The following is a 22,348-nucleotide window of genomic DNA, read 5'->3' on the forward strand; positions in this document are numbered from 1 at the left end:
CGTCGCTCCAGATATTTTCAAAGAGAAGCAGTTGGTATATTTTCGTTTTATTTGTTTTGTAATATTGCTAAAATATAAATTTGGCCATCACGAAAAATTCCCTCCATGTACAGAATAACTTTTACTGTATTTGTTTTTTTCAACAATTTTTACAACGATTTATAGTAGTAATAGTCGTCAGTAATAGATAACCTATTTCCAAAGAGAGAGAAACAACCCCTGAGGCCCCGACAATAAATAAGCAATTTCAATCACAAGAGAAATGTAATACTCTATCTGAGGATTGAGCATCACTATATATAACAACACATGCATTGGTGAATGCAGCAATCCCGAGGCTCCAACCAATGAAGATCGAGAAAGCAAGAACTTCCATCTTAGCTTGTTGATCCGATTGAACAAGACAAATATGTTTTACAGTTCTTACGTATTTTGTATCATCACATGGAATCATCATACCTCAAAACTTAGAAACAAGGAATACATAATATCCTTACAAAGAGATTATTTTCCGATGCAAATGCTCTCCTTTTGAACCAGCTTCTCCATCATGATCGTGGAAAATGAGGGTCAGAACTCCGACTAAACATAGAACTGATCCTACAAGAAGCTTGTCGTAGCGTTCCACCCAGTGAAACTTGAGCTGACTTGCACCGTAAAATGAGAGAGCCACTAGTGATGTCATTACAGTTATCGTGCTGCAAGGCAATAACATAACATTTTAAGGGGCATATTCTAACTAAGATAAAATAGCATGAATTCCAAGATTTACAAAGGTACTAGTAAAAGGTTCATAGATTGCACAATATCATTCTTGTATCTACAACATATAATCCAAAAAGAGGCACTCTCTGTTACATCAAGATGCAAGGTTCATTCGCCCTAATTAAATCCTTTTTGGGGATTAATATACTTTAATAAGAGATTGATGAACCTTATTTGGAATTTATTTGGGTGGATGTGCACAAGTTTTTGCCATTCAAGAAAAGTAATGGAGCCTTCTCTTTTTTCCATTCTTACTCCAAGCCAGAAAGTTCTCAACGTGCAATCTTAAATACTTAGATTGCAGGCTTTTGGCTAAAGTATTAACAAGATGATATGATTTTTATCAGTGTGAAGTTCCTATGACCAAGAAGGGTTGAAGCTTTAAACTACAAGGTTGTGTTGTAAACTAGATATTGGTCAGATAAATTGAATAACTAAATGATTTGATCTCTTTTACTAACTTTTAAGGAACTATAAGAATTGCACATAAAAGGAAAGGACAACAATCACGAGATGGGAAGATCCATTAGCATTAACCGAAATGCCAAATATTTGAACATAGTATTATAACCACAACTGAATATGTTGAGTTAATAGTTTATTTTGAAACTATCAGTTGAATTAACCATACTTGCTGCTAGATGTAAAACTTGTGGTTATAATAAAGTTTGACATCAAAAGATGATAAAAGCAAGAAATATACACAAGATATTCATTACCTGAATAACAGGACTATGATAGCAAGCACCATCATCGAGGATGAGTTTCCAACAGCAAGAAACACTGGAAGAGTGGTTGCACAAGGAGACAATGCAGGGACGAGAACAAGACCGGCAACAGCCATTTTTTCCATAGGTTGATTGTGAGAATGGCTATGACCACCCTTTCCAGTCAGAAATAACACGATGTAACCACCACCAAGAAAAATCAGCAACAAAGATGCAAGTTTATGCACAGTTTCCTCTCCAGCTATAGTGTTTGTTATGGTGATTGCTGTTATGCCGAGTAGCGAAGTGGATAGAACATGCAATACTGCTCCAAAAGCAGCTGCAAACAGAAACAATTAGCGCTCAGCACCATTGCAGCAACAAGAAAGTGGCACAGTGATAGTAAAACGATGCTAGAAAAGATCTGAAATGTTATGACTTTGCAAGGACCCAAAGCACAAGGATAAAACAAAAGCCAGAAAAATACTAACAAATGGCAAATCTTAAGGTATTAAAGTCAGCATGTAAGACTAATTCTACCACTTCCAAAATAAGTAAGAAATGATGGTATAATAACATTAGATATCTCTTAAGTTTACACACAACCATCTCATTTCTCAAGAAATGTGGCATTACTAAATTTCTCAAAAACTTGTGCGCTTCCACCCTAATTAAACTCAATAAGGGTTCATCAATCCTTAACTAGAGTGGATGCACCATATATCCAGCTGTACCAAAGGTGCCCCTTAAATATAAGCTTAGGTACATTGATCAGGTGCTGATATTTTTCAGGCAAATTATTAAATACTCTATGAAATTCAGTGGCAGTATGACTAGGTCCAAGAGACTGGCACAAGTCCTATATAATGGATTAGAGACACACACCTGTGTTTCAGGTGCAAAGACTCAAATTCTTGCAGTGTTTTTCAAGAAGCACATGCGATTCTTTTCTTCCAAACACTCAATAATAACAGATCAGTCGCTACATTTTACAAACAAGTCCAACAACAATAACCACAAACAACACACTGCTTAGATTTGCTAGCATACAGCACCAAAATGCTTCACACACTTCCACTATGTCATTTCTTAGCCATGTAAAGTTCGAAATCCCTAATTAGCCCAATTTTAAGCTAAATAGGGGTTCAGATACAGCAATTACGAGATGAATTAAACAAAACGTTCTGACGCAAGCAAAATCAATCCCGAACAATGGAATCTAGATCTCGCAAAACCCTACTAAATCAGGAGCATCACTCACTGACAAGAAGAGTGCGGGAGAGAGTCCAATTCTGAGCGCGGCCGACAATGGAAAACGGGAGCCAATGTGTAGGGATGAAGGAGTGCAGCAGCGAGACGGTGGCTATGCCGCCGATCGTCGACAAGTCCTCCGCCGTAATTCCACCCTCCATTTCCTATCGTCTTCAACCTTTACCCTGGATTGCCACTCGATAAAATACAAGTACGATTGACAGAGTTCGTTTGCAGAGATCGGATTCAGGTAGAGAGAAAATTGCTTTCGGTGGTATACGGAGTAATATTTAAGCATAAACAATTAAATAACGTGTTTGATAGGTGATCCATAGTGCTTTTATTGAGCTTGGAAATAAGTTAATGTATTTAAAATAAACAACAAAAAAATGAGTTATAATAATTTTTTTAAGTAAAAGTCAAAATGAATTATAATACTTTAAGTAAAATTACAAATTAAATGTTAGAATTGACTAGATAAAAGACAGCTATGTTTTTAATGATCCATGAGCAAAATAGTAAAAAAGTGACAATTAAAATGTAATTATCCGTGTGCCTAAATATGATTTTTCTTATATTGAGACCCAGGCGTAAACAAGATCAAGCCAGTTAATTTCACAATTAGTTTTACAAGCTAATTAAGGCATACGTTTAACTTGAGAAATGCTAAATGGAGTAATAAATAACTTTTGTTGCTTTGATGAAGTCAAATATATGTGTATAAGAAAATGTAAATCGCTTTACACATTCATAAGTGCATTAAAATAATCTCACAATAAAATACTCCACAAGTAACATTATAGTATTAGTAGGACATATATGTCTCTCCATTATAAATCTTATTATGTCAATATTTTATTCAAAAACATTTTTTAATAGTCCATGTTTTAATAGTACTAAAGGTCTGGAGATTGAAAGGTATCAATCTAAAATTTGACCTAATTAACTATGCAGATGATTAAAATATTGTTAAAAGTAGTATTATTTAAACTATAAAATTGGTAAATAGGAAATGAGGTTCGCACCTTTTTTATGGAGTATTTGAATTTGGAAAAAAAATTATGTTTTGGGTACCTGAACGATAAAAAATCACAAATTAGGCATCTTAACTAACCAAGTAAAAGACTGATATGTCCTTAATTTTATTCAAATTATTTTAAATTAAAAAATATATCAGTATTATAAAAATGATATTTCATTGATAAAATCAAAATTACTATAATTACAATTTATTATAAATAATAAAATACATAATCCTAAAATCGAAGGCTTCATGGAAAAGCAGTTACTACTAATGAAGAGTTATGCCAGAAAAAACATCATGGGAGATCAACTACTCGTTGCCAATCTCGATTAAATATGTTTGATTATAGATGATTTTGGGGTGTATTGAAGGATAGAAAGTTTAAAAAACAAACAAGGTGAAAAAATTGTTGATATTTAATAGTTTTGTTTTCAATTTAAAAAGAAAAAAAGAAATTTATCGCGGCCATATACGATGGCCACTCGTAGGGGAGCGAGTGGGCATCAATGCGTGTTCCGCAAGCTCAGTACACATCCCCCCAGGCCGATAGTCCCCACGGGACTGGACATCTATATAGGGATCTGATCGCTGGCTCATACCAGTAGACTACCGTTGCGGGTGCTCTAGGATTTGTAGCTTTTTTTCCCCTTTATTATTTCAACTTACCAAATGATTACAAAGTTAAGTTCAAGGGCGTCAATGTAATTGTACTAGTACTAATTTATAGTAGTACTACAAGTCTACAACTAATTAAATTTGGTGACAAAAACCCATTCTTCAAATTTGGGGACCGCACTCGCACTGGCACTCACTGAATCGAATTAGGGTTTCGCCACTCATTCCGATAAATCATCGCCGATGACCGAAGTTCTGAGTGCCACCGACGAAGATAACGACCTCCGCCGCGAAAAGGACACCGAAGAAAAGCCTTCCGAAGCCGCCCCCTCCGATGCTCCCCCGGGGGACGCGTCACCGCCGCCCCCTCCTCCTCAACCGCCGCGCCGGGGCATCCGAGACCGAGAACGCGACTCCCGAGATCGGCGTGATGATCGGGACTATGACCGCCCTCCACGTCGCGAGTACTATGATCGCAACCGATCGCCTCCGCCCCCACCGCGGGAAAGAGATTATCATAAGCGCGGCAGGATGAGCCCGAGCCCCCCTCCGCCTCCATATCGAGACCGGCGCGGAGGAGGTCCACATTCTCCGCCTCCTAGAAGGTCTCCGCCGTTTCCTCCTTACAAGCGGAGGAGGGACGATGTTTATGATGGTAGGAGAGGGAGTCCGAGAGGAGGATATGGCCATGGGGATCGAAGGTGCATTGCGAATTTGGTTAATTTAGCTACTATTGCTGTTATGGCAGCTTACTATTGTTTATCTCTACCCACTGGTTCTTTAGTAGATAGTTTAGGATTCTATAGACTGCTCATTAGTTCAGATTTCTGGTCATCATTTTGAGTTCTGCAGATTATCCATTGCAAATATAACTGTTCCCGAGTTTGTGCACCTTGTTTAAGTTACGTTTCTAATTGTCAGCATGGGCTATCTGAATTTTCATTTCTGCATCCCATTACATTCTCTTTATCTGCTAATAGGAGTATAATAGTGTTCCCATTTCTGTATGACAATAGATGCGTTTTACACACAAGGATTTCATCGTGCTGCTCAACTAGGTTGTAGTTGTAGTGACATAATTTTTGGTTCAGGTTTGGGTATGATCATCCTGGTGGACATGACCGTGAAAACGGGGGCAGACCTGGCTATCCTGATGAAAAACCTCATGGTCGATATATGGGCCGTGGAGGTGGCGGCTTCCAAGGCGGTATGTCTGTATTTTTTCTGTTTTTATGGCATTGGGATGTGTATTATATGGGCGGTTGCTATATCTTCATTAATTATATGATAGATAAAATGGTATTTTCATGTTACCGTTGCACATCTCTAAGATATCCACAATGTTAAGCACTTATCCTACCTTGATAATCAAGTAAGATGTGTTTCATGTTTACTCCCAGCGCCTAATCTTAACTGAATTTCTCATGCTAGATTGTGCCGACCCCCTTCCCCAAAAAAACAAAAAGATGTTATAGTGAAAATGCCTTTTATTTTATTGTAGATTTTTGTATCATTATTCAGTAGTGGCTGGAAGAAATGAACAATCTGGAGATAGTGTAATTTAAATGTATGTTGTTCAAACCCTTATCATAAGCCTCTGGTGCATCTCATGAGCTACAATAGAAACTGAAATAGATGAACTGAGAACAACGGTATGAAGAATGACTTTGGAGTGATAAGACCCAGGAACTTGAAAACAATAAGAATTACATATAACAATATTGTAGATTTATCAGGAATGTTTTATTCAGGACAATATTTATTTGTTATCCTTATGATATACTCCTACATTGTTTAAGAGTATGAAAAGTAATTTGAAAATGCAATAGTTGCTATATAATTTAAATGAAATACGTAATTAGGGGCATGTTGCCTCCATGTTTTGGGAGGGGGTCGTCGGTGTAAAGTCTCTTTAGCTGCCACTTGGAGAAATGCGATGATGTTTGGTTATGTTAGAGATGATAATCTGCCCCATCAACCATTGGAGCATGAGATTTTTTACTTGACTACTATGTAGTCATCCATAAGGGAGACCCACCGTATCTCCTGAACTGTCACTTCCAAGTTGCAGTTGTAAGTTGATTAGCTTCATGTTCAGGATGTGATAATAATTATTAAGTAGCCCATTGAGTTTAATCCTATGACTTTTTTTTAATTCTTACATACTTTGAACTAGTTAGAGTTATCTTTTGTATCTCTGATCTTTCTACTTTAATATATACTGGTTGAGTAGCTTATTTGCATGATTCTTTGTATACCAGTATAAATATTTTCGATACTGACAGAATATGTCGATATGTTGAGAAAGAGAAGCTTTCTTAGTCATACGATGGAGGACCTCAGTTTGTAGAATAAGATGCTTCCTGCTGCAAAATTTAACAGAAGGGACATAGTGCAACTTGCACTAGGATCAAATTATGCATTCTAATATTCATTTTAGGCAGATCTAGACTTTGATTTCACTGCTGTAAAAATACAATTTTCAGTCGAGATTCATTTTTTGGCTTCCATGGGGCAGGAAAATAATGGACTCCAAATATTATAATTAATAGTTTCACCGTTAACCTATCTTGCCATTTGGAGAACACGAGTTTTCCCATTTTCACTTTTGTTGGTGGGTTTGGTATGACATTGAGTTAATCTTGATTGAAAATTTTAAACTACAATAACTTTGTCGCAAGTAAGCCCTGGATCAATAAGACATCGCAATACTTCACATTTAAATAGTAAAAGCAGAAATTAGAAAGATTCCTCTGATGTACTCTTTGCAAAGTAGTTGGTGTTTTTCACTCTATATTGACCATGCAACTTGTTTTAATGTTTGTTTTTTGTTCTAATTTTTATGACTTACAATTTCCCTGTATTGATGCAATACTTCTCTTACCTCACTACTTTATTTTCCTGTTTGATGCCAAATAATTGGTGTTTTTCTCTCCATATTAACTCTTGAAGATGAGAAAATATTTAGACATTTAGAATTTTGATTGAAATTCAGGAATGTGATATTCCAAGTGATTTCAAATAAAATTTCTTGTTTGGTTTGGAGTGGATTACTGTCAATAATTTCACACCCAGCAATTCATTTGTTTGTAGAATTTGAGAAACTGTTTAAGTTTCTTCAATTGTTATTGTTATTTAGTACGTATATTAAGAAAAATTTAATGCAAATTTATATGTTATATACTATATACGGTGACTGTAGATTCAGAAATGTGTCTGCTATATTAGTGTGACGTATTTGTAGTGCATAATATATAGTATGTGGTGTGTTAGTGTAATGGTTTGTCTGTGAAAGTGGGGAATGAGGAAACTTGTTCAAAATTAACTACAATAAACACAATGGATTTGAGTCTTTTTTTTGTCTTCATTGCTTTAAATTTCTATATTGTTGTTACTTGTCCTATATTTTCATTTGATGTTCTAATTATGCAGATTGGGATTCTGGTCGTGGTGCTTTCGCTGACACATTTGGTGCTGGTGGAGCCCAAAGGTAAAAACTGTGCAATTATACTGTATTCTGATTATTGCAGTGAATTTTAATTTTTAAGACATCCGAGGTTTAATAATTTTCTTCGTCCAGTACATTCAATTCTTATATATTGCAGTTTGGTTTTGTTGGTTCCTCTTTCGAGTCACCCTTAACTCTTATCACCTTATTCTATATAAATGTAAGATTAGAGGTAACAGAAATAGTTCTTGGAATATACATATATACACACAGACACATTAACCTGTGACATCTAAAAGTTGATGTTTCCATATAAAGCATGCTGTTCAGTTTTTAGTATTCTTTTATATGAATAAGTGCTGTTTCAGTGCTATGAAGCTAAATCCATTGATGTGTTTGAATTATTCTCCAGGGAGGGAATGATGTCTTACAAGCAGTTCATTCAGGAGCTTGAAGATGATATTTTGCCTTCTGAAGCAGAGCGCAGGTCTGGGTCTAAATGCTCTAAAGTTTGACAATTTGACATTTTTAGATGGGCTCGCTTTTCAAGTAAACTATATCTTTACTAAATGGCTGAGTATGATCAGATATCAAGAGTACCGGACAGAATACATATCAACCCAGAAACGAACTTACTTCAATTCACATAAAGATGAAGAATGGTACTTCTTTTTCTCCTCCTTAAAAATTGTGCTAAGTGTTCCGTTAACAAGTGTGTATATTCATTCAGGTTGAAAGACAAATATCATCCAACAAACTTGCTCGCTGTCATAGAACGGTAAGCTTACCAACACAAGTTTCCATTTGGGCCTCTTTTCCACTTCAATGGGAAATGGCTACCAATCATATCCAACTTCCAGTTTGGTTTATATGCAAACTTGTTAACACGGTGACCACTTTGCAGGAGGAACGAACTTGCAAAGAAGTTGGCAAAGGATTTTCAACATGATCTGCAGGGAGGGACTTTGGATATGTAAGACTATTTCCTGCATGTCTACTTTACTTATGCACTCTGACCATTTTTTATAGAGTTAGACTAATCTGGCCAAATTCTTTATGTTAAAAGTGGTCCTGCTTTTAGTCCTTCCTCACCAAACAAGGCGGACCAATCCAGTGAGCCCAATTCTGAAGATGAAACAGATAGCAAAAGAAGGCGGCCCAGTCGGGGTGGAGCCAAGGAATCCGAACTTTCGTCTGCCCCAAAGGCTCACCCTGTCAGTTCTGAGACTAGACGAATTCAGATTGACATTGAACAAGCTCAGGCTCTTCTACGGAAACTTGATAAGGAAAAAGGAATTGAGGAAAACATTTTATCTCGATCTGATAATGATAGAATGAGCAGAGATAAATCTCATGGAAGTTCAAGTGGTCCGGTCGTCATCGTAAGGGGTTTAAATACAATTAAAGGTCTGGAGGGGGTTGAGCTTCTGGACACTCTTTTGACTTATCTCTGGCGTATTCATGGAGTTGATTATTATGGGTTGTTTGAAACAAATGAACCCAAAGGTCTCCGGCATATTAGAGTTGAGGGGAAGGACCCCGATGGAATTGGTAATGGGAACGAGTGGGAGAAGAAATTAGATTCTCATTGGGAAGAGAGACTAAAGAATTTAGATCCTTTGGAAGTAATGACTGCAAAGGAAAAGATAGATGCTGCAGCTGTTGATGCTTTGGATCCACATGTCCGCAAAATTAGGGATGAAAAATATGGCTGGAAGTATGGATGTGGAGCTAAAGGTTGTACAAAGCTCTTCCATGCTGCAGAGTTTGTTCACAAACATTTGAAGTTGAAACACCCAGAAGTTGTGATGGAAGTGACATCAAAAGTGCGTGAAGAGTTGTACTTCCAGAACTATATGAAGTAAGTACTTCCATTATAATATCTCTGATGCTTATTTGCTACAAAATCCTAAAAGGTTCGTCTTGTAGTGATGAAAATGCACCCGGAGCGGCGCCTGTCATGCAGCCATCATTGGTATGTCTTATACCGTAGCTACTTGTTAAAATAATAGGCTGGCAGTATTTGGGTCTGCATTATTGACACGTATCCATGTCCAGAGGGAAAAGCCACAAAGACGAAGGCCTGGTCCAGATAACAGAATGAAAGATGATAGGGGGAACCGCAGAGAACGTGATAATCGTGCAAATGGCAGTGAACACTTTGATAGGTCTGAGAATCCTCAGTCTGGGGATTTCAACAATAGTGATGGTGCTGCTGGGAACAACCCAGACGAACCAATGTTTGATTCTTATGGCGGGCAAGGCATTCCTGTTGCCGCTTTCCCTTCGGACATACCTCCTCCTGTTCTGATGCCTGTTCCTGGTGCTGGGTAAGTTCGGATCGTTGTTTTGTCCATACTTTTCTCTCAGTACTCATACTGGGCATGGTTCTTATGTGTCTTCAAATGCTTTGTATGTGAATTATAGTATATTGTTAATTGGATAAAGTTCGTTGAATGCAGCCCACTCGGTCCTTTTGTTCCTGCCCCACCTGAGGTTGCTATGCGGATGTTACGAGACCAAGGGGGCCCTGCCCCATTTGAAGGAGGCAGAAATGGGAGGTCTGGACATCAGTTAGGTGGACCTTCCCCAATAATTGCCATGCCACCTGCACTTCGGCAGGATCCTCGTAACTTGCGAAGGTTGTTGTCTTGTTTATGTGAAAACCTAGCTAAAGCTTCTTTGTCTGTTAGTTTGTTAGTTTTAATGCACAGTGCACGGGAAATAGAATGTGCAAATGAGTGCTCTGAGAACTTAATATTGCGCCATTCTGCTAGAAGTGATTTTTTTGCCAATGCTAGGTGCTATTGTTATCATGAATGTCACTTACCCGAGTACAACAATTTTGCAGCTACAATGATCTGGATGCTCCAGATGATGAGGTGACAGTTATTGACTACAGGAGCTTGTAAGGAGGCACCTTATATGAATGCTGCTGAGTCAGGCTTGGGCTAATCTCGAATTTATCTATATGTTGGACGAGCTTCTGCACAAGATTCTTTGTGAAGTTTGGGGATATGTTGAATAGCGTTTGTGTTGTAAGGTCTAGAATCTGATGAAAGAGTCGAGCTCAATTTGAAAACAGAAATCTCACTTTTTAATGTATTTTCGACATTGTCTTTCTTTTTATTTGTAAGGTCAGATTGAAATGAGATCAACATACGGATTTCTGCACAGTAATTTTTTTGACCAAAAAGGACGGGAGGTTGAAGGTGACTAATAAGGAATGAGGCTAAAGGTTGATCTTTAAATTTAAATTCATTTATCCATAAAAAAAAAGTTAGAACGTAATAATTCAAATTAGAACACTTGCAAATAAAAAATAAGTACATCCAAACGAACAGCGTTCCTGTTTTGGGGTTATATAAAAGAACATTCGACCTCAGTTTCTAAAAAGGGTATATGGTCGATTTTTGTTCATCCGTACGAGACTTTTAAATGAAAATAAATTGTTCCACGCTTTACCCTTTTCTAAATTACCCACCATCCAAAATAAAGAGAAACTATCAATTGTACACACAAGAAATTTGGCCGCAAGTGTCGGTTGATATTAATGATTTGAGTGCAAGGCAATCCTTGATGTAGTAATTTACAAAGTAATTGGACTTGTTATAGAATGGGGGCCATCTAAATGGGTATATCAATTGCTATCTACTGAATCTTTATTTTCAAATTCTTAAACTTATGCAGCAGTGATTCTATTGATCTCTCTACTCTTGAACTCTCAGCAAGCCTCACAACTTCAGACGCCTGGTGCAAGTTTTGGATTCCGCGGCCCAAGCTCGCAATTGAAGGAGCAGAAGGGATCGATTCAGCAGCACACTCGATCCCATCTCCACACGCGAGCAACCCTGCGCAGGTTGCAATGCTACACCCGAAGGTCGCCCATGGCGCCACTCCAACTCTCCGGACTTGGCGCTTCCTCATTATTTCGTAGAACGCTGATCTCATTGCGGAGAGGCTTGTTTTCTCAGCAGAAGCTATCACACCGTGAGTTACAGCACGTATCTTCTCAGCCGACACCACAGCCTTGAAAGTCGTGCCTTTCAGCGTGGAACTTGCCATCCCAGGAGCCACCAGCTTTGTCGGACCAAGACCCTTCCCAAGAGCCAAAAGAACAGCCTTCTGTGTTTGTGCCAACAAAATTTGCAGAGAGGCCGGGACGTTAAGAGTTGCAACTTTCATCAAAGTCGATACTGGAACAACCTTGGAGAGGGAGGAGGCTCCAAGAACCGCTGTTGCACCAGCTCCTACCGCCACCATGGGCTTATCCACTAGCTTCCATTTTCTGTTGCCTTGCGTGGAATCATCGTCAAGATTGATGACAAGCTGATCAACCATATGTTTAACCTCTAAAGGGACCTCATTCTTCCAGTTCCTCCTAAGCCCGGCTAATCCACTAGCATCAACAACTGCAACTATCGATTTGTACTTGTTTGCCTGGCTTCGAAGAGCCTGTGCAACAATGGAGTGAGCTTGATCATCCACGGGGAGGTCAGAAAACTCACACTTAGCCGTGGCAGGCTTCCTAATCACCCGACCTGCATTGTTCAGAGCAATCCGCAGCCCCTCAACCGCGATGGGGAATGCATAAACCTCCGAAAGGACCCTATTGTCAACAGTTTCCCCTTTGTTGACATTACACAGCATCTTCTGTGCGCAGGCCAAAGCCGTCCCCATAGACGGGATATCCACAAAGATGTCATGCAAATCAACAAGCAGAGTGTACACACATCTTGCAAACTGCGGCACCTCATAATCAGCCAGCGCACGAACCTCCCCAACACCCACCAACTTCATAGGTGGGCTCGCAGGAAGTAAGATGGATGACAAAGACTTCACCATCCGACACTGAACTTCATCTAAGGCGCGGAAGGCCCTTGAGTTCAGAGACACAATCGAACTCCCTACACTCTTGGAAACCAAACTACTCATCTGCAAACCGAACAAACCATATAAGCCACCGTTTCCTGAATCTTCCCCTTCCGATTCACCCTGAACGCTGCCATCAAAGTTGAATTTCACGAAAGGCGAGTCAAGCATCAAGAAGGAAGAGCCTACTTCTTCAGCAGCCTTCTTGGCTGCAACAAGGTGTCCATTGAAACTCACCCCGAAAATCTCCCTCAACACCAAACTCCCTGCAACATCCTCATACTTCTCCTTATTAGCCTTGTGCATAAAGCAATTCATCAAAACCTCAAACACAGAGGTGGGAACAGTATCACCACCAACAAATCCACCACCTCCACCATCTCTAATCAATCCAACCCTAGTTTCCTTCAATCCATCCATATCCGATTCACTCAATTGCACAACAACTGCATCGGGCTTAATCTCTCTGATCAAACACTCGGTATCAGCAGCCGACCTCTCCGACAGATTCTGGACGGCTAGCACGTATATCACGGACTGCGATTCGCGAATCGCGTAGACGAAATGCTTTGTGCTTTCGGGAATCGATAATTTACCGACAATCCTATCCGATTCCCTCAAGTCGTTGTGGAAAAATAGAGTGGTGAAAGGCCATAGGTTTTTAACATAATCCACCATGGCCAGCATGATTACTGAACACCATCAAACGCGGTCTTCAAGAATCGACTTTTTCACACACTAAATCCGCCGCCGCCGGCGATTAACAAGATTGGAGACTTGCGCAGGTTAAGAGGGGAGAGCAAACGAAATGAAAAGGATTGGTAAATTACCTGATGAATTAGGGCTTCTCGGAGGTTCCTGAAAACCTTGAATCGGCAAGTTAACGCTATTACGAGTAAACGGATGCGATGGATTGCTTAATCTCCTCAACTCAATTCTTTGACATTTCTTTTTTATTTTCCAATTCAACTATACATAAAATCATACTGTAGAATTTATTAATACACCAACTTTGATTAAATAAGTATAGTACGTGTATATAAGAAATAAATTCATAATTCTCAATTCAAGTAATTAAATAATAGTACTAGTATATTTAAAAAATTATACTCCCTCCGTCCCCGGACTACTTGCACTTATTTCCTTTCTGGGCGTCCCAAGTTATTTGCACTATTTCCATTTTTAGTAAAAATTATCACCTACAGCCGCAATTGTTGACTTTGCTATACACTCATTCATTAATCTCCGTGCCGGAAAGGAAATGTGTGAGTAGTCCGGGACGGAGGGAGTACTATATTGATCCGCCGCCACCGAATTCCACTCCTATAATCATAATCCCTATTTTCATCATCCTTCTCTGTGCTTCCACTGATAAGGTAATTCCATTTTCTAGATTATTTGGCCGGCTATTTTCGATTTAAGTGTTGTCTAATTGATTAACGAAATGTTTTAGTTTATTTATGGACCTTGTATATGCAGCTTTATCGCAAATGCCTACGGCGAGCTCATTCTTTTGAGCATCAGGTATTTTGTACTCTGTGCTTAGGGTGACAATGGAATTGTATTTTGCATGCATTGAAGAGTATACATGATTGTTTCATGTGTTGAATCCAAGGTTTTCCTTCATTGGGAGAGCAAGTCTTCCCTTTTATTCTTTGGCCGGAGCGTAACTTTTTTTACAAATTATTAAATTAACTTGTAGCTCTCGAGCCAGAACAGCTGATAATTAATGCCCAACTTCTTGCCACATCCATTTCAGTATATTAGGCTACAGATTTACCAAGACGTATGCGCCACAATTTTGACCAAGAGGCGGATGGATTACATTTGCCTTATGACTGGGCACACTTCATGAAGGGTTTGCAAATCAGCTTGGATTAGGTTATAAGTATAACATAGTATAGCCTAGAGCCTCTCTAATCTTAGTTTTTCTAGAGTGAGCTGCTGTGCCTTTAGGATCAAAAGTTCGACTGATTCCGTAGTGCTTGGTTTATTTCTGAGCGTTCAAAAATAGGGGACTCGTCCCTTATTCCTGCAGCAAAGCAGCTAGTCCAAAGCTCATAATGGAACAACAAAGGATGAAACCATGAATTGTGTTTACTGTGAAACTACTGTACGTTAAGAAGAAAGAAAGGTTCCCAAGTATCTATTTGGTTGATTTTGATTACTCCAACAGCTCTAGTGGATTGCCACTTGTAGTCCTTGGTATTCAGTCTTGACCGTGGTGAAAATCTGCCTGAATTGGGTTGAAATATGGTGGGTGTAGTTGTACTGAGAAAATGTAAAGATATCTGTATCATGGTTACAAACTGAACCATTTGGTTAATTTGAAGCTGACTGACGCTATTACTTCAAATTTCATTACTATTTTGGCGATGATTGAGCTCCCTGAGCAGTGTTTCTTTCAACTAATCCATTTCATTTAACTATTCGATTGCAGAACAGAGAACTTTTAATTATTTTGGTGCAATCGCAGTTCAGGCATCATAAGGATGAGACCAACCCAGATAAGATTCAAAAGTATAAGGACGAGTGAGTTCCATTTTCTTTTCTTCTCTCGCTCTCTTTGGACTACATTCAAATTAATATCAACTTACCTTGCAAGACTCACTACATTAACTTGCTTGAGACTGACTGATAAGATCTGCTAATGCATGTTGCTTTTGCCATTTTATGCTGTTTGCTATGCAACAGTGTGGTAAGAGGAGTGATCGATCATATGATATTTGAAGCCAAGAGAAAAGCCCACCAAATGCAAAGCACTGATGAAAGCTGAATGCTATGTTCTTAAGTTGCTATCAGCTTTTGTTCCTTTTTGGTCAGTTGTGTGGAAGATTTTTAAGTAGGGTAAATTTGATGCTGCCTTTGTCATAGCACCACAATCGAATATTGTTTTCTGGTTGCAAGATCTGTATTTTAATAAATACTAAAATAAACGCAATCTTAGTAATTACTACTTGCACCATTTATGTGGTTATACTAAACTTGCTGATGCAAGTATGCAACAATATAGGAGTATTTGGTAATCAGGGGTTGAGCGAATCAAAATCTTTTGTATTTTACTATTTCGTTGGAAATTATATTTTGAATATTTTTGTTGTATACTATAAAATCGAATGTCAAACAAGGTTTTTTAGGCTAAACTCGAGCTTCGGTATGCAAAAATTTTCTTATTCCACAAACATAATATGGGTACAAAGTTGCACTAGAAAATCCCATTTTACATCAATAGCTTGCTAGCTCTACAAAACCATCTAAATAAATGTACAAAGGGTCATCATCTCATCTGTGTGTCATCCAATATGGGACATAACTATCAAACAAAAATGAGAGAGAAAATAAACATTCTGCTCTACTGAAAGAAAAATCACATTCACAAGTAGGAGATACCAAACAAGATTATATTGGAACTAAACTACCCACAAGATGAGAGCATCCGGGGTGAAGTCAGAGAAAGGAATGTTCAGAGAAGAACCTAAGATGAGTCGCACCTAAAATTTCTTGTGTGAATGTGTGGCACCAGAAGACACCTACTTCCGTGGTCTTTTTGTTAGATTATCTTGCTTGGGCTCGATCTGCAATGACATTAACACATCAGCCAGATAAAGGTTGCTGTTAAAAGGCGGGACTGATGATGATAAAAAAAATATACAATCTGTTGCAAAGGAAATATGAGAATCACTGGATGAAAGCAATACGACATTTGTAGCAGTTTGAGAATTTAACAAGGGAAATATAGGTAGTCTGAAAATGTTGCACATTGCAAGTACAATAAGTAATTTTGTGCCAAACCGTGGTATTTTGCAACTTATGATATTAAAAGCTCAGATGCTAAGTTATTCCCCATCTAAAGGTTATAGGGCGAATTTGCCATCTTTACCAACAGATTCTTGTTAGACTAACTTCTACCAAGTGACATAAGAGGAACTAATGTCAAATAAAACAGATAACTTCTTTGATAAGGTAATCATAAGATTTTACAAGAAAAAAGAATGTTTTTCCAGCATATGTCAATAATCCTTACTGCGCTTGAAAGCTGTTCTCGAATATAGGCCATTGATCTCAACATGGCACCTAAAGTATCCTTAGAAACCTGAAACTTCACTTCTGATTCTCCCGAGGTTGTCTCTGTGTCTTGAAGCTGAACATAAGAGCAGATCATATGAAGAGAATGATTATGGCTTAGAGCACATCAGAAGTCATTATGTGTCATAGCCACCTGATGTTTGATGGAAGAAAATAGTTTAGATGAATATTAACACTTCATCATCGATGATTACCTAAACCTACAAGAGACCGAGAGGTTCTTGGTAGAAATAGAAGAAATGCGATGTTCACATGAAGTTTACAAGAACCCAGTCAGTCGCACATGGCAATACGAATAAGTTAAAAAGGGCTTAACATTATTGCCAGAAAGACAAATACGTGAGATCCAACTCTAATGAAATGCTAATCAAGGGTACGTCCAGTCCAGAAAGAACATATGGCTATGCAAATGATCAATTAGCAAAGTTTCTCCTTAAGGTGGGATAACTACAAGTACATGTTACTAAGCAGGTGATTGCCTCTCAGTCTCAGATACTACTTCCCCTTCTTTTATTGCACCAATTTTGAAAAGATGAAACTTTTGCAGTATACTTTACCCATCCGGTGAATCCAGATTAGTAGGCGACACATATAATCACTATCAAAGTTATTGCATTGATTAATGTGCAATAACTTAAGTATCTCAAAATACATTTATGGCCTAGACACACAATTCCCCTTTGTCCATTCAGCATCAATCTCTGCAGTTTTTGGAGGATGATCTTTGACATGTATAACTGGAATCATGCAAAAGATAAGGGTGTCCATACAATTATTTCATCCAATTCAGTACCAAAATTGAGAGCCACAAACCTTTAAATTGATGACAGCAACCTTATTGGCAGTTGAAAGCTGTTCGCTGATGTAGGCCATGGACCTTAACGTGGGCTCCAAAGTCACCCTTGATAGTGTGAACTTTACCTCTGATTCTCCTGTTGGAGTCTTGGCGTAGTCTTGTAACTGCAGAAGCAGAAAAAAAAGCATGTAAATTAGAAATAGCAGTCATAAATTCAACTTCTTCATCAAAGTTGAAAGGATGGAAGTGGCAAGTATTGAAAGCCATCTAGACAAAAATTTAAAACAATTATTCAAAGCCATGCAGAAAACTAAAATCGCCTGACACTTGTAACAGAAATATCAGCATCATACGAGCTTTTTGAGCTGTAGATTAGTTCCGGTCCTTCCTGAACAAAGGAGACTCAGCCCTCAGGGAAATGACATTAATATGGGGTCACATTTATTTTTCAAAAGAAATCTATCACCACATAATAGTAACAAATAAAAAGGGAGTAACTTGCTTGTGGCGGATGCACACATTCTCTTTTTGTCTTTTTACATTCCTCTAGTTTAAGATTAGCTTTTATATGACTGTTTGAGATTCAAGGTAAGATATTTCTGTAACTCTCCTCCGGAGCAACAAATTGGGGTTCAGAAAGACTGGAATTGGAAAAGTAATTAATAGAAGGAAAAAGAAGCTACAGGTACACCAATAATTCTGGAATAAAGTCATCATATTGGAGCACATACCTTCAGGTTAATTACAGCTACCTTATTAGCTGGAGTTGAGTTCTTGTTCTCCATTACCCAAGTCATTGACTTAAGACAAGGAAGAATCATCTATATCCCAACGTAAAAAAAGAGATTAACAACTTTCCAAGATATAATCTCTTTCTATAGTTCCCTTGTAACCCTCTCCAAGAAAAAATCAAACAAAGGGGAAATACCATGTTTTCGGAGTGACCACCATCGCGGTTAAGAAAAGCTGGTGCCATGCGTGGGACACTCAGATCTGAATGGCTAGGAACAGCAGTATCATTAAGACTACAGCGTCGAAAAATATCATCTTGGTGTGGCCAAAGTAGAGGGGTCATTTCAAGGTTTGTTATTGATGTTCTACAATCATCATTAGTAACTCCACCAACCTGTGAGCTAGAAGGTGCAGCTTTTGCTACATTTTTTTTAACACCAGCAACCTTTATCCCTCCTTCTCTAAGACTAAGAAGTGATGCTCTGTATGTCTCCAGCGATATAGCCCCTTCTTCAGCGAATCTAATTGCTTCCTTGCATAAATTGTTATATCTTGTCATCAGAGATCCCTGCAGATCACATTGTTCATCGGCTACAATGATGCTTTTAGCATTTCTGGTCCACCGCTTTAAGATGTAGTGAGATGGTAAGGTAAGTACATTTGTTACAGTAAATACTGTTAACACATGTCTGCACAGTATGCCGGAATACTCAAACATCTTACAGCTACAATTAGCTTTCATTTCCACTATATTCAGTTTGACGAAATATACTTTTGTGACATCCTCAAATTTAGCAACCCTGAATGTACTACTATTCCCATCTCCATCAATTCTATTTGCAGTATACACAAATGTCTCTACTAATTCCTCTTGAAATTTCAAGAATATTCTCTTTGTATACATGCTAGCAGCCTGATTTTCCATAGGGGAAGGTGTCTTCAGCACTGGAGTGGTGCATACTGTATCAAAATCAGCTTCTACTTCCCTCTCAAATGAGTTCTCTACAACTCTTTCATATTGTCTAAAGAACATTGGCAAAGTAGTTTGCTGATTCACATAGCCATCAAAAAAGGAGCTCAGAAATCCAGGACTGGGGGAAATGGCAGCAAAGAAGGAGTCTCGACAATAAACAGGCACCCATTGCTTGCGGGAATTATATATGGACTGAAGCCAGTCATTTCTCTTCAGATCATACTTGTCAAGCATTGATAGCCAAAAAGACTCAAATTCCTCAATGGTCTCTGTCATGTTGATGCAGTTATAGAGCTCCACCTCAAAGTTAGGATGATCACGACATACATGAGCCATTCTATCATGGCCTTCTCTTAGCACGTCCCATTTGTTTATACAATGGCGAGTTTCAGGAAAAACCTGTGTAACTGCAGCCTGCACGGCTCTGTCCATATCTGTGGTCAGGGAGACAGGCGCATGATCATTCATGGCAGCCAGAAACGTTTTAAATAGCCACACATATGTAGCTTCAGATTCATCAAAAAGTAGCGTACAACCAAATAAAATAGTTTGACCATGATGGTTCACCCCTGTAAATGGAGCAAATGGTACTCTAAATTGATTCATCCTGTACGTTGTATCCAGAACAACTGCATCTCCAAAATGACTGTAAGCTCTCCTTGACCTAGAGTCTGCCCAGAATGCATTAGCCATGCGGTTCTCTTCATCAAGTTGTATAGCATAGTAAAATCCATGATTCTCTGCCTGCATCTTCTTAAAATAATCAAGGAGATTTTGAGCATCCCTACCCAATGTTCTTCTTTGGTTGCAATGCTCAAATGTAAGGCCCAGTGTTCCAATACTCTTCACTGGATGATTTAATCCGGAAGCAGGTATATTCTTCGCTACATGGTTAATTTCTGAAGAAATGCCATTTCCATCCACGGAAACATACATGACGCCACTAGGAACTATGTCTACACCTTGGAAAGTTTTGGCCGCACTGTTTGTGGTAGCAGCAAAATGTCTTTTAGGTCTAAGGCACCGCAACTTACTACGACTAACAATTGCATGGCTATGATCTTTCACAAATTTTGACACAATCCATATGTTTTCACCCCTTTGTTCAACTCTAAGCATTGCCCCACAGCTCTCACCAGCACTTTTCTTTAATCCATTCCTGGAACACAGAAACTCCCTGGAGGTTGAACGGTCAGAGGAAACTCGAGCATTAAACCCCAGAGTTCTTGCATAGTCTTCGTAAAACATCTTTGCTGCATTTTCAGAATCGAATTCCATCCCAACATTCGGCTCAGCAAAAATACCATCCTCAACCAGCAAGTGCCCAGAAGCATCCACGTCACCACTTATATTAGAATCAGCATCCCCATCATCTGACAGCTCCCCATGATGGCCCATATTCACCTCTTCGGTACCTACCAATTCAGCATCCATACACGTTATCCTACTTGCACGTTAGTCAACTCCCACAGAAAACCAAAAGTACCAGCATTTCTTCACAACTTCTTCTCAGCGTCATGTGCCAAAAATTTGCATGAATTTCAGCAGTCCACTACATGCAGAGTAAAAAAAGGTAAAGCCCTAATTACACTTCACAAACACAATATAACGAACCACAGATATTCGGAAAGCACACAAACCGTATCCAGCTAAATGTGCATTCAACTTTTAATCCCTCAAAGTCTTCATTGATCCTTCCATCCCACCATAGTGGTATATTGAAACTTCAAACAGCATATCAACTTCTGCATCACATACACATATAAGAACTAGATGTGTGTACATACTCATATGGCTAGGACCTTTCCTATAACTTTATCACTGAATCCTATACAAATAAATTATTTACAAGGATAATAGTAAGCGTTCACAAGCACTTGAAAATTATGATATACACACTAACCAACTAACGAGCGCAGTAATTAACCAATCATATGGGGGGAAATGCTTTTCATCACAACGTAAAAGATGCTGAATATATGAAATGAGATATTACAATAAAATTACCTATGATCCTAGCCAAATACGCAGATAAGCAAGAATATCTCTCACGATCCGTCATAAATTAGGCGCAATTGAAATTTTGTGTCTCAAGGTGATACGACGGCGTTGGACGGAGCACCGGCGACGTTGATTGAAGGGAGCGGCGAAGAGGAGGAGAGAGTGAGTGGGTGTCGCGTGTATACCGATTGATTTTCGTGGGCGCGGCCTTTCTAGCCGTTGATTTTGATCAGCGGCTGAGATTGCGTTATGAAAACACACAATTTGCCTGACTTGCGTACGTGGCGTGGGGTTGCAAAAGTGTGTCAATCACTTGTCTCCCCCGTCTTATTAGATGGTGTTCGGTTCTCAAGATAAAATAATACCAAGATACAATCTAGAATTGAGTTGTGAGATTATTTTAGTCATAGGGGAGGAGCTATGACTAATTATCTCATAATTATCCATCTAGGATTGAGTTGTGTGGTTAAATCTCATGAATCAAACCCACTACAAATTTAATCCCGGATACAATCTTGCAAACCGAACACCCCAGAGGATTAGAGCATCCACATCAGTGCTCTTGCCAACAAGCACGGATGTAGGCCCGGACCTACTTTTACTCTCTGCTCTTAGGCAAGAGCACAACACCACATTCGTGCTTCCGCAAGGACATGCTCAAGGGTCCCACCATTCTATTATTCAATTTAAATAAAAACATTTTCACAATATTAAAATGCATTAAAAATAACCGGAATAATATTACAAATTACAAAAAAATAAAAAAAATTACATAATTAAAATCCTAAAAATTAAAATTTTCTTCATTAAAGTCTTAAAAATTAAAAATTACATAATTTAAATCCTAAAAATTAAAAATTACATAATTAAATTCATAAAATTAAAAAAACCCACTACTCGTGGCCGAATTTCGCCCAAATGGATGATGAATGTGTGTATTTATAGATGATTTTAGGATTAAGTTTTTTTAAAAAAATTCAAAAAAATTCAAAAAAATGGTAATAAAATCTGTATATTTTTTGGGAATCAAAAAATATAATTTTTAAAATTTTTGGTATTATTTTCGATTTTTTTTTTT

General features: G+C 38.4%; 4 protein-coding genes across 13 annotated transcripts; 1 reads left to right on the top strand and 3 right to left on the bottom strand.

The window, feature by feature from the left end:
- Positions 1-348: 348 nt before the first annotated feature.
- On the bottom strand, positions 349-3,038 carry LOC121742991. Its single transcript, XM_042136156.1, has 3 exons — positions 2,734-3,038; positions 1,485-1,812; positions 349-698 (listed from the first exon to the last, which is right to left on the bottom strand). Exons 1-3 carry the CDS (start codon positions 2,882-2,884, stop codon positions 494-496), a joined length of 684 nt encoding a protein of 227 aa, XP_041992090.1. The 5' UTR covers positions 2,885-3,038; the 3' UTR covers positions 349-493.
- Positions 3,039-4,497: 1,459 nt separating this feature from the next.
- On the top strand, positions 4,498-10,968 carry LOC121744994 (serrate RNA effector molecule-like). Its single transcript, XM_042138723.1, has 12 exons — positions 4,498-5,063; positions 5,454-5,569; positions 7,795-7,852; positions 8,223-8,297; positions 8,398-8,472; positions 8,541-8,588; positions 8,715-8,783; positions 8,877-9,671; positions 9,740-9,785; positions 9,869-10,140; positions 10,273-10,452; positions 10,662-10,968. Exons 1-12 carry the CDS (start codon positions 4,606-4,608, stop codon positions 10,720-10,722), a joined length of 2,253 nt encoding a protein of 750 aa, XP_041994657.1. The 5' UTR covers positions 4,498-4,605; the 3' UTR covers positions 10,723-10,968.
- Positions 10,969-11,336: 368 nt separating this feature from the next.
- Positions 11,337-13,645, bottom strand: LOC121744778. The gene has a single exon (XM_042138416.1). The coding sequence runs from the start codon at positions 13,367-13,369 to the stop codon at positions 11,462-11,464; it is 1,908 nt and encodes a 635-aa protein (XP_041994350.1). The 5' UTR covers positions 13,370-13,645; the 3' UTR covers positions 11,337-11,461.
- Positions 13,646-15,832: 2,187 nt separating this feature from the next.
- Positions 15,833-21,481, bottom strand: LOC121746176 (protein FAR1-RELATED SEQUENCE 3-like). 10 transcript variants are annotated; one of them, XM_042140093.1, is made up of 8 exons: positions 21,277-21,478; positions 20,910-21,014; positions 18,493-20,821; positions 18,296-18,385; positions 17,582-17,728; positions 16,707-16,823; positions 16,174-16,257; positions 15,833-15,995 (listed from the first exon to the last, which is right to left on the bottom strand). In XM_042140093.1, exons 3-7 carry the CDS (start codon positions 20,701-20,703, stop codon positions 16,213-16,215), a joined length of 2,610 nt encoding a protein of 869 aa, XP_041996027.1. In that variant the 5' UTR covers positions 20,704-20,821; positions 20,910-21,014; positions 21,277-21,478; the 3' UTR covers positions 15,833-15,995; positions 16,174-16,212. The 10 variants fall into 10 exon arrangements, 8 of the variants coding, with proteins under 8 accessions (XP_041996027.1, XP_041996032.1, XP_041996030.1 ...); XR_006038917.1 differs by having other exon boundaries at positions 16,174-16,823; XM_042140098.1 differs by lacking the exon at positions 16,707-16,823 and having other exon boundaries at positions 21,277-21,480.
- Positions 21,482-22,348: the final 867 nt, after the last annotated feature.

Source organism: Salvia splendens, chromosome 8, assembly GCF_004379255.2.
Source record: "Salvia splendens isolate huo1 chromosome 8, SspV2, whole genome shotgun sequence".
NCBI lineage: Eukaryota > Viridiplantae > Streptophyta > Magnoliopsida > Lamiales > Lamiaceae > Salvia > Salvia splendens.